This window comes from Helicoverpa armigera, chromosome 20 (assembly GCF_030705265.1).
Source record: "Helicoverpa armigera isolate CAAS_96S chromosome 20, ASM3070526v1, whole genome shotgun sequence".
In the NCBI taxonomy this organism is placed as follows: Eukaryota; Metazoa; Arthropoda; class Insecta; order Lepidoptera; family Noctuidae; genus Helicoverpa; species Helicoverpa armigera.
In genome coordinates, this window is record NC_087139.1 from 166,755 (window position 1) to 181,156 (window position 14,402).

The window sequence follows — 14,402 nt, forward strand, 5'->3', positions numbered from 1 at the left end:
CTTTCAAATGTTATTGCTCTCTATTTTATACATTACCAGTTCGTGAACATTAGGTACATGATTTCCATCAGTTTTACTTGTTTCCTAACTTCGAATAATAAGTGAATAGTAAGCTATTTGTACTAATAACTATATTTTTACGTCCACTAGGATCAGTCTACTTTAGATCCGTCTTTTTAATTTCAATTATATGTAATGATACAACGTCTGTTTTTACCAGCGGGCCTAGCATGACCGCCATAGAAACAGCTTTTGTCTACCGAAGAATCGACAAAATGACAGATTGAAGAAAGATTTCTATCGATCCGAGCATGGCGATGTTTGACATCGAGAAAAGAAATGTTTCTTTTCTTCGTCGACATGTGTCTATCGCGTCGAGCATGACGACTATATTTTCTCTACTTTTGACATTTGGGAGTAGATATAACTTTCTATATGAAATGTCAAATACTCTACATCTCATCGGACCTAGACAAGAGTAGACAAGAATATTATTATAATTTTAAGATCTCAAAAAGCATTTACAAAGTATGTCGGGGTCCTACCGTCGTCATGTGGTCAGTTTTTATGCTGAGAAGAATCAGTGTAAAGCTCAAAGAACGAGCTATACGAGTGTTAAGCCTCTCGACATTGAAAACGTAAATGTGCAGAGATGGTGCAGTATTTGTGCGGAATCTGTCTCCTAGGATATCTTAGGGTCTGCCTGTTCATATCAATGTAAGTACCTACAGTCTATTTTATTTCGTTGTGCTTTCCAACCAAAAATATGACAAAGTTTTCGTCCTTATAGATAAGTTAAATATAGAAAGATCTATTCATTTATTATTGTTTCTAAGATTATTTTGTCGATTATGTAGGTATTGCCCTTCATTGCAAGAAAATAATTAAACAGAAGAAAAATTAACAAAGCTTAATTGTTGCAGGTTCTTTGTTCGGGTCCTGCTTAGGTCATTAACAACATTACTAACCACTGTTAGCAAATTTTTTAAGCAATTTGTTTTTGCAGTGAATACAAGGTTAGTATACCTAATATATTCCAACAGGTATCTGTGGAGATCAAAGGGGGAGGCCTATGTTCAGCAGTGGACGTCCTATGGCTGAGATGATGATGATGATACCTAATATTAGGTATAACCTCTATTTCAGATTGTAGATACTGAGTGCAAAATACTGAACATAAATGCCAATTATCCTGACAGAGTTCATAAACAATCAATTTTCAATAGTTCTCTCATTAAGAACAAACTGCGCAGGCTATATGACTCTAGAATTGGACAGTTTTATCTGCTAAGAAAAAAATGACATTTTAAATAAACAACCATTATGATTTTAACATTCACATTCTTTATTAAATGATATCATTTCAATAATTTATAATTTGTAAACTGACGACCCAGTTGTCATTTAGCATCCTTTTTTTGTAATCTGAAACAAGAACACAAAATTAAATTAACATTCATTTTCAGGGGATTCTAGTCATGCATTAGGGTCTTGACTCATGACATCAATAAGAATGCTGATAATGTGTCACTATCAGTATGTTATTCTTTTATTATACTGTAAAATAATTCTTGTAAAAACTCTTTACCAAACAGTTATTTCTTTTTGCAGGGTGCCTATGCTACAACTCTTCCCGAAGAAAGGCAGAGAGAGAGACACTAATGACCTTAGCGGTAGCTTACTACAAGCTGCAACTCACAGAAGAGCAACTATTATGAATATCTTTGTATATCAACAGTTCTTGAAACCATACAGACAGAATTGAGTTGCTGGGGAGTTTGTTCCACCGCTTCTGCTGCTGATTTTCAGCCTATTTTGAATAAATGACTTTATCTGTAGCCTTAATTTTATGTAAATAAACCTTTACCTCTGTGTAAATGATTGTCTCATTTTATTTTTTATCTTAAGAGTTGTTGCTTATATCACACAAGCAACAAATAGGTACTATAATTATTATTGCCATAATTATACTTTAAAAACAAAGCATGAGAGTTTTGCTAGAATGAAACCAACAAGTCTGGAGAACTATTACTAGTAAATGAATATTATTTAAAGACACTTACTAATAGAATGTTTCTCGTGTCAGCATTGTAAGCCAAGAACTCGTTCTTTTCCATATTTTTTCAGCAGCTTTTGAATACGGACCTATTCTTCTTTATCGTGGCCTTCTTTTCCCAATGGATCGGGATACTATCTTCTCTGTTTATTGGATGGGACTTCGTACGCTGTAAATAAACAGGTTTTGTAACGACGAAAGTAAAAACACTTCAATATAGGACAATAATATAGGGAAGCAAGATAACAGTGAGGAACGCATTGAACTGTGCATGGCAAAGTTTTCATCAGACAATGCCACCAATCACCATTTATTGAGATTATTATTTTATTTTCCTTTGTTCTTTTCATCGTATGTACCTATGGATAATTATTATGTTCGTTTGGATTAATTACACACAACTATTGGAATAATCAGTACTTTATTTATTTAATCACAAAATCTACTTACTTTTTCCTTGCCGCATGCAGTAATAATCACCAATATTTATATACGTAAAATCAACAACAATAATCGTTTTTTGTAAACAAACAAACATGAACCATTTTAGTTCCACAGATAAAAAATAAGTTCGATGAATACGTTTTGTTGTTACTTTGAGTTACGTGAGTTTATGTATAGGTTCATGCGTGAAAAATAGTGCATTGACACATTTTTTTTGGCTAACTAAACGTAAATTCATCGCAGAACGACCCATCACTAGCTACTTATCCGTTGCTATGGAAAGTCTTTCTCTTGATAGAAACGCGAGTCTACAGCTCGCGCCATGCTCGGGTAGAAGACATGTCGAGTGGGAAAGAAAGAGCTTTGTCGTTTCTTGGTAGAATAGAGATAGAATCGCCATGCTAGGCCCGCAGGTTCACACTAAGTTCTCACAGCAAAATGGAAATGGTCCTTGTAAAATTAGACGTCGTTAGTTACAAGGAGCTAAAGCACTTACTTGTTATGAATATTTTTTTATTATAATGTAAGCTGTATATATTAATTTTGATAATACTTGAGGCCTTTTGTAAGCGTATTTTATTAAAATTGTAAGTGGAGGAGCAATTTACTGAACACATCATTATTAGCAACTATAAGATAAATGTATATTTCTCGTATGTGGTCTTGGCTCTAAGCAGCTACTACACTTAAATTATATTCGGACCGATTCTACATGTGACGATAATATGCAAGATGGAGTGTTTGATGTCGTGATTTTTCTTCTATGTACTTCTCTCAGAATATACTGGAGGAGTTTGGTGTTGTTGCATTGTTTAAATATTAATTCTCCTTTACCATTTTTCCCCCTATTTTTATTTATTTTATATGTTTTATACTTCTCAGTAGAGATACTAATCACAGAGCCTGAAAAATTATGTCTCCAGTCATAGACTGAAATTTCACACATAAAAAAGGGCATGAGCCTAACTATTAGAACTGACCAAGAGGAATAGTAGAAACATTTTCTGTCAATTCAATACTGTCGTCACAAGTAAACACGTTCCGAGTAACCTATTCTACTTACATCTAAATCAGTCTGACTGCACATCATCGAATGGTGAGTTATTATATTTGCTATTCCACTGACGCTCTCGTCTCGCCTGTTGTATATAACTTAGCAGTCTTTTCAAGTGCAAACTTTTCAAATATAACTTTGGTTCGTATTTTATAGTACTACATATACATGCTCGTATTTGTAGCAAACACACACAAACTTGTATAAATATAATCTGCATTTAATATAACCTCTGGTGTATTAATATCGTGCTCGAATTGAACATCAGTCTTAACTATCAGACTTTTAGTGAAGCTGCTGTGCAGGCGTATAACTTCTGGCACACGTAGCATGACCGTTAAACATACAACTTTTGTCGGTAGAACAATAGAAACAAACGATTTTCAGCATGTAATTTTATGTATTTTTGACATGACTTCGCACGATCATTTTCGAGTAGGGTACCATAAACTCCACAAGTTTGTCTTGCAGAGCAAGTTACTGGTGGATGATCTTGGGCACTTGGTTACATGCAAGTATTCACCACTTACCGCAATCTGAAGAGACGGTTATTTGTTGGCAATAACCGTAGGAACAGTCATGCTACGCGGTGGGCGCGACAAGAGTGTCGGTGGAAGAGGTATCGGTAACTCAGCCGCAGCGGAATTATCTCGCTAGGTACTGCCCACTGCCTGACGCTGGTATCGCGACCATTATAACAGGCACTCACTCGCTAGGAAAGTGTCATACGTGACCAGGAGCTTGATTATGCTAACTTAAAAATCTGACAATTGAATCTCTTCTGCTACTAATATAAGATCCATCGTATTCTAATGACATTTCATTGGTTTGCCATTGTTCTGCCATTTGGTATATAGGGTAGTCTGCTTCAATCATATTACAATATAATTCATTATTGAATCACAGAAAAGGATAAAAACGTTTATTTAAAAAGAAAAAATGGCGGAATGCCACATACCCTTCAAATGTAATTGAGTCGTGATTGAATTTTAGTTAGAATATCAAATGTCGCTTAAATAAAATTAGCAGGATCGAGCCCCTGGTATCATTACCACCGACAAGCAGTTGGCAGTACTAAAACTTAACAACTAACTTAATGACTAATATTATATTACTCTCATCTCCTACTATTTGCGGTTCTCACTATATTTGAATGCTTCGAGTAAGTCTAAACGGTTGGCATTAAGGCAATGAATTAAGGTGATAAGTTTACTAAATTGTCACATAAAACATCTTTATACTGGAATAAAATCTATATTTGTATTGTGAACACCTTTGCTTGAGTCAGGTTCATATCAAGTAAATAACCTGCCCACTCTAACAGTAACGCTATTTAGAATAATATCTTGAAGTTAATCACGGAATAGCGAAAGATGACACTACTTATATTAAAGTTATCTAAAAGCTACAAACTCGTATATTTGGCTCTGAACAACAAACAAGCCTTGCTACATCATTGTTACGAGATAAAGGATCGATGCTAAGTCTATCACTGCCACTAAGCGACGCTACAAGTTACTAGTTTTACGTGAGTTACGGTACAAGCTCAAGCTAAGGTATTTCTAAGATAAATGTTAAATGTTTGCAAGTAAAAACTACAAAGTCTTCTTTACTCGTAAATGTACTTATTTAAATGTATACCGGATGCCGATTTAACCACAAAAAAAGGAATTGTAATCGACTTTTTAGCGCACTGTAGCGAATTTCGCCACTTTTATTACGGGTCGGGAGAGGGCGCTAGTAAATTCGACCGAAAATAAATAATTTAACACAGTACATAACAGTTCATAACAATTAATAATAATTTGATGTCATAACTTTAAGGTAGTTTATATTAATTTTGTAAAGATTAAACCAGCATCCCATGTAACCTTAATATTAAAATTCTCACTTTTAACACCCATTGAGAGTGATACACCGTATGTATGGTGTTTACTCGTCTGCCATGTCGTGGTTCCTGGTGGTGTCGACGCACTCGTAGCCGTACTTGATGATGAAGTGGAACCGAGGGTCGGACACCAGCTCTGCTAGCTCCGGCGCCGTCAGGATGTCCTCCACCGGCGGCAGGAGGAGCTCCAGGTCCCCACCTGGGGTACAATCATAATTTTTAATGTCAAAGAATTTTCTGTACGAAAGTTATAACTCGCTACGGAAATGTGGTAACACAAATGTTATTTTTTTTGTAAAAAAAAATAATTTCATCGTACATTAAACTTTATGGCTGCTGGGAACATTACAGTACAACTGCATAAGTAACTGTGCTGTTGAGTTTAGTAAGAGCTCGAGGATCGATGCAGTACTCACCCATGACGTGCACGAGGTCGATGAGGCGGAAGAACATCTTGGTGTGCAGCTCATCAGCCGGCGAGTCCACGCGGCACGACGACCAGTCGTCGCGGCGGATGCACGCGCACCACACCTGACACAGGGAGGATAAACATCTTAGCAAGTACAAGCAGTTTGCATGCCTAATACCCACGCAGTAAGGAAAGATGAGCGGAGATGCCATAATGCAGGTAAGTCAGGCGTCTTCTAGCTCAAATACGTTTCGTGGCTTGACCAAAACGATTAGTTACGAGTCAACTACCGAGGCTTTTAGGATCTTTGGGACATCTGTTGACGAGTTTTGGTATTACAAGAATTTTCGAAGAATTCCTATAAGGGCGGATACAATAACTTTACTTGTTTCCCCACTCCATGTTTTAGAGCACTACATACCCGGAGTCGCAGGTCGTCGCGTCGCTCCATGTCGTGCACGTAGTCCGTGAGGTCCAGCGCCTTCTTGTAGTCGTACTCCGTCAGACCAGAGCTCTCCGATTCTATGTACATCTGCGGGCAATATACAGTGTTATATGATAGGCAAGTAAAAAAAGTAAAATATAATACAATAGTTGTGCAATATTTTGAGAGTAACAAAAAATTAAAAAATAAAATTAGTGTATTGTAATGTATGTAGGTATATGTTTCATACTATTATTCTGATTTGTTTGCACTTGCCAACGTTTTCTCTCCGCCACTCAAAGGTAGACTGGTAGAAACATTTAAGACGTTATGTTCGCATTGTATTGTATGTGCAAGAAGTATTTAAATAAATAAATAAAAAAGGTACTAACTACATACTTAATTTTTTATATACCTTATCAATAAGATTCAATCTGCCATACTCACTTTGTTATGGCAGTGATATGTCACAGTGGTTGTGAGCGATATCTAGCATTTGTGTGATCACGTTCTGTTTGACTTTCTCCCACAGCCCTCTAGTATACAATGTAACAAATGTGCACAATGTGTGTGCAGTATGTACCTGCACGAGTTGCTCGGGCGGCAGCACGGGCGTGTCGTCACCGTCGAGCCCGTGGTGCAGGCGCAGCGGTCTGGGCAGCGCGCGGTGCTGCGCGGCCAGCGCCAGGCGCGACTCCAGGCGCCGCCACGCGCCGCACTCCGCGCCGCCGCCCACCGAGTCCGCGTGCAGGCACAGCTTCGCTAGCGACGCCGTCGTCTGACAACACAAATTATGTATGTAAATAATGTAGTTCCTGTGCAGATTTTAATTAGTCACATATCATAAATTACGTGACTCGCCACGGCTTCGCACAGGATAACAATATCTCTCTACTATTGAATAGATATTATTATATACATAAATATTCTTCTTAAAAAAAACAACAAAAATAATTTAATTTACATTTGACTGCATGAATGTATTCTGTTTAGAATAAATAAATAATTGTGGGTAGTTTTTTATGCTACATTATGTAATGTATAAAACTCGAAGTCTCGAATCTATTCATTTCTTATGTAATATTTTTGTATGTGAATGTCTGTTTCTTAAATAAATAAAAAAATATACGCTCAATGTAATTTAAAAACCGCACGAAAATCGGTTACGTAGTTTAGAAAATCAATGCATACAAAGAGGCATAGAATAGCGACTTTGCTTAATACTATATGTAGTGACGAATATTCCTCACGGTGAGTCTGTTGACGCTGTCGACTTCCTCATTGGCGAGCACGAGCAGCGCGTCGGCCGCCCGCGCGAGGTGCTGCGTGCTGAGCAGATGCAGCGCCAGCAGCGCCGTGCGTGCCGGAGCCGCCTGCAGCCACGCGCGCAGCGGCGCCGCCAGACGAGCCCCCACGCGCCGCAGCAGCAGCGCGCTGCGGGGGCCGCCGCCCTCCGCTAGCCGGGCGAATGTTATCTCTGCTATGCCCTGTAACCATTACAAGACATACTCATGAATTTTTGTCTCTAGATTGAACGTTAATCAAATAAATACAATGCAAAAATCCAAAACTTTTGGCCCCATCAAAGGTTTGTTGCCAAACTACACTAACAGCGATGTGAAAATTAATAACTCAAACTAACCAGAACTTCTTTTACATAAACCTCTAATCATAAAGGACAATCTCACCTCATTAGAATATTTATCGATGTATGCGAACAGTTTGTCGATGTCGTCGCTGTCGACGCACATCTCGATGAGCAGCTCGAAGTCCTTGAACTTCTCCGCCAGCGCCGCCGCGCGCTCGCGCTGACCCTCTTCCACTGGGAACAAACATTACACATGTAGCATTGATACAAACAAAAATAACTGATATCCAATACATGTTCGAAAACTCTTAACTTAAAAGCAAACAAAGATAGCACAGCCAGGCTCAAAAGTGGTTTATAACTTATTTTGTATTTCGTATTTTGATAGCAATAATCGATTTCTTATGTTCTTTATTTAAATTAGTTATAGCTGTAGTCTACAATGGAATGTACATAATAATATATTGATTATAGTAATAGTAGCGCTAGTTACCGTAAGGCTGTATGGTGTCCCTGCGGATGCGCTCATACAGATGCTGCGTGTGCGAGGACGAGTTGAGCAGCTCGGCGTCCGCGAGGATGAGGTCCGCCAGGTCCGCTGCCGTCTCGTACACCTGCGCGCGCAGCGCCGGCTCTGGGCAATCGTGCGCCGCCTGACATTATACGCTTTATTACTTCTAAAATATTATATCATCACAATTTTGTCTTTATAGTTTAAGGACTGATGATAATTGAAAAAAATAATTATAAATTGTAAATTGAAAAGTGTCAATAGCCGCGTTCTGATTGAGCGAGCAGTTTCACGAGGCAACTCCTCGGTTGGTCAAGACGTGCCGCGGCCCGAGGCGAGCGTTGTCGGTGTTTGTCGATACTCAAAGGCGCTTCAGCCGCGTTGGCCGCGCTCACTCAATACGGTACTGCTTTGCCTCAGGTTAAACTCAGCGTCGATGCTCACTGTGGCTCGGACTTGCTGCGCCAGGCAGTGGCCTATTGCTGTGCGGGGTGGGGTGGAGGAAGTGTACCTGTGTGACGGCGCGCGTGTGGAAGTCGGAGAGACAGGAGAGCAGCGTGCGTGAGCCCAGTGCGGGCGGCGCGGGCGGCCAGTGCGCGCGTGCCGCGTGCCGCGCGCGCAGCAGCGCCGCCAGCACGCGCGCCGTGGCGGCGGCGTGCGCGGCGGCGGCGCGGGCGGCGGGCGGCGCCGGCGCGGCACACAGCGCGCGCAGCACGCGGCACACGCGCGACACGCGGCGGTAGCACACGTCGGCCGGCGCCAGCGCGCCCGACGCCAGCGCCTCCTCCACCTCCGGCTCCTCCTCCAGCTCCGCGCGGCTGCCGCACACCACCTGCACGCAAGTCAATACCAATCATTCAATTGCTCTACATATCGAACATTGGATCGCGCGGCGGTTTTCGGTGACGCGGCAAAGAAGCGTCAGTGTGTTGTGCCTGCGCATTGGGACGGACCTTTTACTTGGAGACGCGCAGCAAGACGGATAACGAGGAAGTGTCGGCATTTCATTACATTATATGACTTTAAACCTTACTAGTGGAATAGTAAAGTGAATACACTGAATATATAATAAGAGCCTTTTTACTGTTTCGGGTAACTATAGTAACTATGTAGGTCGCGCAGTTCATACGCGGCTTTAAAGCAATGATTTGAAACCTTCCGCGTACACCATGATGAACATTTTTAGATCACACATAGTGAACTTTAGAACAACAGTAGTGTGAAGTGAATAGGTTACCTGATATATGGCAGCGTCGATGATCTGCGCATCGGGCCCCTGCTGCAGCTTGCGCAGTGTGATGGCGGTGGCCAGCTGCTCCGCCAGCCCGCCCAGCGCGCTCTCCGTGCTCACCACGCCGCCGCCAGACTCTGTACATACATGCCACCACATTATACCACACGATCCAAGCTTCGCTGCAAATATATTAGTATTACTCAATAGTGTTATGTACCGTTAGTGACGAGTCCGAGGCGCTGCCAAAGCCCGACGGCGCGCAGGAAGTCGCAGAAAAGCGAGAAGGCGCGCTGCTTGTCGCGCAGCTGGCGGTCCAGCTGCAGCGCCGCCGAGCTGCCGAGGCAGATGTCGGTGGCGGGCCCGCGGCGCCGCCAGCGCGGGTCGCCGGCCGGCGCGTCGTCCAGCAGCGCGGCGGCGATGCGGCGCGCCGCGCGGTCCAGCGGAGCGTCCACGTCGCGCTCGTCGCCCGCGGGGAACAGCTCCGCCAGCGCGGCGCGGCACGCGGCCGTCTCGCGCCGCACGTGGAACAGGAACGCCGTCTTCAGCTTGCCGCACGCGTCCTGCGTCACCAGGCTCACCTGCAACACACATATTAGTTACTGCCCCCGTCTTGCGCGAGAAGTAATCCCTCCTATAGCAGTAACACTCACCTCGTGCGGATCTATCTCGTAAAGCGACAAGTTGCCGTCGTACATGTCAGACGGACAAGGCGAGCCCAGCGGACTCTCGCACATCGACCTATAATACACCAAACATCATTTTTGAATTGAAGAAAGGTTTCTTGTGTAAATTTCTTTACCTGAAGAATATGTGAGGAATAAGTTAATTTTACGGGAGACAATTAGCTATAGTTAGTAATATGTTCTAAGCATGTTACTGACGGCGTGGGCTGTGCTTGGGGCGGCTGCGCCAGCGCCAGCACGCCGTGCTTGCGGCTGAAGAGCAGCGGCGTGGGCCCGCACAGCGCCGCGCCCAGCACCGCGTCGCCCTCGCCCGACACGTCGATGTACTCCACCTTGTCGTTCGACACCGTCGCTGCACAGGATGACAACATTAGTTTAATCTAATTAGTTGTGACATCACACTTCTTCCTTCTTTTTGTTTTTATGTACTCCCTAAGTACTCATATACTCTCTTATGTATCTCTACTAATATGACCACTGAACTGATTTTAATAAAGAGATAGAGTTGACCTTGAGAAAAAACATAGATTTTATTCCGGACTTTTAAAGAGATTCTCTTAGAGACTTCTCTTGGAAGCACGATATAATCGAAGCCGTGGACGTCAGCTAGTTAGCTCTATAAAAATACATTTAATTATAAAGGAAATGTTTAGGTGTACTGACTGGAGAGTATGGCGATGTAGTTCCTGGTGTAGAGCAGCGCGTGTCTCGGCAGCGGCAGGAAGCGCGGCGGCTCGTCCGCGTCGCCCGCCCAGCCCCGCGCCTGCACCAGCCACGACACGCGCGGAGCGGACACGTCCTCCACGCTCACGTGCGCTGCAGGACACAGGGACCTCGTACATACTTACGACTCAACACAAACACGCGCATTACACACTTTATCCCACAAAAGTTACCAGTTTTTTAAATTTGACTGTCCAGACTCTTAAGTTCCGAGCATAAATCCGTGAGTCTTCCATACCGTCCTTGAGGACGGGGTTGACTCCATCAGCCACTGATTGATTTTTATCCAGGGACACTCGTAATAATCAGTGACAAAAAAATTGCAGACTATGTTAGGGCTGCGCAAAAGTCTCAACTAACTTGCGCAAATGTTGACGCCGACTTCAATGGGATTAAATATGCCTAACTCGTGCTATATGTATAGGTACATACTACATACCGATAGCATATCGCATCTCGGGCGAGCGCGCGACGTTGACGGTGGCGATGAGCAGCAGCAGCCCGTTGTTGCCGCTCGGCTGCACGTCTAGCGCCATGATCTCCAAGCTGTTCAGGTCCCCTGGGAAAATAACTACATTAATTTTCTATCCCACAACTATGAAGTGACATCCCTATTAGTTCCTACTGATATTAGAGGTATAAACGGGATAGTAACTCTGTCTGTCTGTCCGTTACGCTTTCACGTCTAAACCACTGAACTAATTTTAGTAAAATTTGGTACAGAGATAGGGACCTTGAGAGAAAATAGGATAGTTTTTATCTCTGACTTTTGAAAAGTTCTCTTGGAAACGCGATACAACCGAACTCGTCGCGGGCGAAGCTGGTTGAAAAATAGATTTTATTTGAAATTTAGCATTTATAAGGGGTAGCAGGTGGTTACCGTGCGAGGCGAGATGCGTCCTGGCGACGGCGTCGGTGAGCGGGCGGCGCAGCGCGTGCTCGTGCAGCTCGGCGCCGCGCCACAGCTGCAGGGCCGGCCCGCCCGACACCAGCGCGATCGTGCTCTCCGCCTCGCCGCCGCCCGGCAGCACCACCACGCCCACTAGTTTCTACAAATAATACCTCACTTTAACCGCAGTCCAAGCAAGAAACACAGACAAAAAATCTATATCTAAAAGAAAGTCATGTTAGTTACACATTTTATAACTCAAGAATAGATGAACAACTGACAGTTAGCTTAGACTCGGAAGAAGGACATAGGATAGTTTTTGTCAACATCGGGACAAAAAGGGTAGAAGTTGGTCCTTTATAAATGTAATTCTGCAAACTCGGCATAGTAGTAGTTCCAAGCGACAATGTAATCGATCCGATCCAACTCATTGCGTGCGTGCGACGAGCCTATTAAACAGTGGGAAAATTATCACGCATTCGCAATAACTCGGTAAGTAGGTCACTAAGGGTAACTTCGACTGCGCGTTATGCTGACTACCATAATATAATGACTTGGACAGTGTTGGTGGGTGAATGAAGCATGTACTATGAAATACTGACAGCCTTACTACAAAAACTTTTAAACATCTGTTGAACACTTGTCTAAAAAAATGTTACTGCAAAACGGCCCTTCAACGTCATAATTTGTCATTTTGTTATTCAAGTGTTCAACATATGTTTAAAAGTTTTTGTGGTATGACGGTTAATATCTAGCTAAGACATGTATCTCACCGTGTCAGCGTGTGCAGGCATGGAGCCGAAGAACAGCAGCGAGACGCGGCGGCCGATGCCGCCGAGCCAGCCGCTGGGCGGCCGCAGCGTGCGACACGTCACCGTCGCGCGACCCTCTGACACATAATGTACATGTTGTAGGTTCTTTACACCTTTTGATGTTGATCAGTTGATTTATACCAAAGAGGTAACGCAATTTCATTGAATGATAAATTAGTAAAATGTGTACTAACTAAAGTAGCAATGCTGCATGTAGCAAGTAAGTAATGTTATTAAGTACCTTCTATATAAATTACTACAAAACCACATCAAAAGCCTACAAACAATTTTGCTAAACTTAAAGTCATGAATCAAAAAATTTAAACCTAGGACAGCATTTAATCCTTTCATACCTACTTAGTTCGATAAATAAAGATTTTGAATTTGAATTAATATTATAAAAAAGTCAAAGTTTGTGAGTTCGGATGTTTGTTCCCCCATCACACTTTAAGTGGTATTCAACTCTGAATGCCTATTTGATAATTGTTAAGGACAATAATCTGCTAATTGCAAAATGTATGGATGGAACAACAGTAATGTAAAAATAAAGAGACTCACCAACAACAGTAGGGTTGAGCAGTACAACGGTGCATGTAGTGGTGGCCAGCACCAGGCCCTCAGGGGTGTAGTCTCCCAGCTTCTCACACTCCTGGCCGGCCAGCTCACATGACACATCTGTGTACACTCCCTCCTGGCCCACCGACGGCCAGTAGCGGACTGTACCCTCGGGGGACACTCCAATACAAGATGGCATCTGTTACATATAGTATTTCACTATTGATATGTACTCTGTTTTAGTTTATAATTAAACAGCATTTGAGTGGGCACTTATCTAAAGATAAATTATCTTGATATTTAGATATGCTTTAAACTTTAAAGTGACTTCCTACCTGTGCACCTTCCATATAAAACAGCACGACTAGATCGGCCTTGTGTGCTAGATCTGTCTGAGGCAGTGACAGTTCCCTGGCGATGGTGCTGGCCGGTGCTAGGGATGTGTTGCTGGACGTGGTGGAGGTGCGCGGCCACGAGATGATGCGCCGCCCCGACACTATCCAGCACCAGCCGCATGCTGACAGCCGCACGCTCACCTCACCACTCGCTGCAATAACACTTTGTTCATTATTTTATCACAATTTTGATATAAATCAAATGACAGATATTGTGACGTACTTTAGGATAGTTATAAATGGTTGATAAATTGTATAACGACAGGTAGTGCTTACCAAATGTTAGGGCTTCAGTAACCATCACAGGGAGGGGCATCCCATAAGTCTCTATTGTAGTTAATGGAGTTTTGTACACAACATCTCCAGCTGGTTCACCCGTAGGCTGCATAAATTTACTGAAAAAATACATCATATTAACATTTGTTTGCACATTTTTAAATTCAAATTGAGTGGAATAGGTTATAAATACCTTTGGTTCTTTTTAGCTGACGAAAGCCCAATGGGCCTTCGCCCTGTAACAGACTGCCTCACTCGAGGCGAGAACGGACTTCTCATCGCACCCGTGCTGCTGTAATCCATTTCGAATAATACTATTATGATTTATACGCAAACTAACCGAAACAGCACAAAATTACTAATTCAAAACGTCAAACAAAAAGATCAATATGCTGCGTTCCGCTTGACGATAACTTCACGAATTCTATTTCTTCAAAAACAATATACAATGAGTATTTCAA

The 14,402-nt window shown here is 42.5% G+C and overlaps 1 protein-coding gene and 1 long non-coding RNA gene across 3 annotated transcripts; one reads left to right on the forward strand and one right to left on the reverse strand.

Moving 5' to 3' along the window:
• The first annotated feature begins 6 nt into the window (after window positions 1–6).
• On the forward strand, window positions 7–2,008 carry LOC135118268 (uncharacterized). The gene is made up of 3 exons (XR_010277459.1): window positions 7–717; window positions 924–1,016; window positions 1,612–2,008. It is a non-coding gene; the product is annotated as an uncharacterized LOC135118268 (long non-coding RNA).
• LOC110372519 (nuclear pore complex protein Nup133) lies at window positions 1,322–14,344 on the reverse strand. Of its 2 annotated transcripts, none has more exons than XM_064039632.1 (22): window positions 14,135–14,344; window positions 13,942–14,060; window positions 13,606–13,817; window positions 13,274–13,469; window positions 12,677–12,792; window positions 11,895–12,063; window positions 11,454–11,573; window positions 10,955–11,107; window positions 10,490–10,643; window positions 10,259–10,346; window positions 9,826–10,186; window positions 9,612–9,742; window positions 8,886–9,206; window positions 8,357–8,516; window positions 7,964–8,097; window positions 7,526–7,762; window positions 6,859–7,053; window positions 6,273–6,383; window positions 5,859–5,973; window positions 2,507–5,641; window positions 2,146–2,225; window positions 1,322–1,425 (listed from the first exon to the last, which is right to left on the reverse strand). In XM_064039632.1, the coding sequence occupies exons 1-20, from the start codon at window positions 14,242–14,244 to the stop codon at window positions 5,487–5,489; spliced, it is 3,357 nt and encodes a 1,118-aa protein (XP_063895702.1). In that variant the 5' UTR covers window positions 14,245–14,344; the 3' UTR covers window positions 1,322–1,425; window positions 2,146–2,225; window positions 2,507–5,486. The 2 variants fall into 2 exon arrangements, with proteins under 2 accessions (XP_063895702.1, XP_063895701.1); XM_064039631.1 differs by having other exon boundaries at window positions 2,064–2,225.
• Between the last annotated feature and the right edge of the window lie 58 nt (window positions 14,345–14,402).

What these genes read in the sequence shown, in the direction of transcription:
- LOC110372519 (XM_064039632.1), bottom strand. Translation starts at nt 14,244, where the DNA reads ATGGATTACAGCAGCACGGGTGCGATGAGAAGTCCGTTCTCGCCTCGA. An exon ending in ACGAGATAGATCCGCACGAG is followed by an intron (nt 10,187 to 10,258) that starts GTGAGTGTTACT and finishes TGTGTGTTGCAG; the next exon opens with GTGAGCCTGGTGACGCAGGA. An exon ending in GCGACGACCTGCGACTCCGG is followed by an intron (nt 5,974 to 6,272) that starts GTATGTAGTGCT and finishes TCCCTGTGTCAG; the next exon opens with GTGTGGTGCGCGTGCATCCG.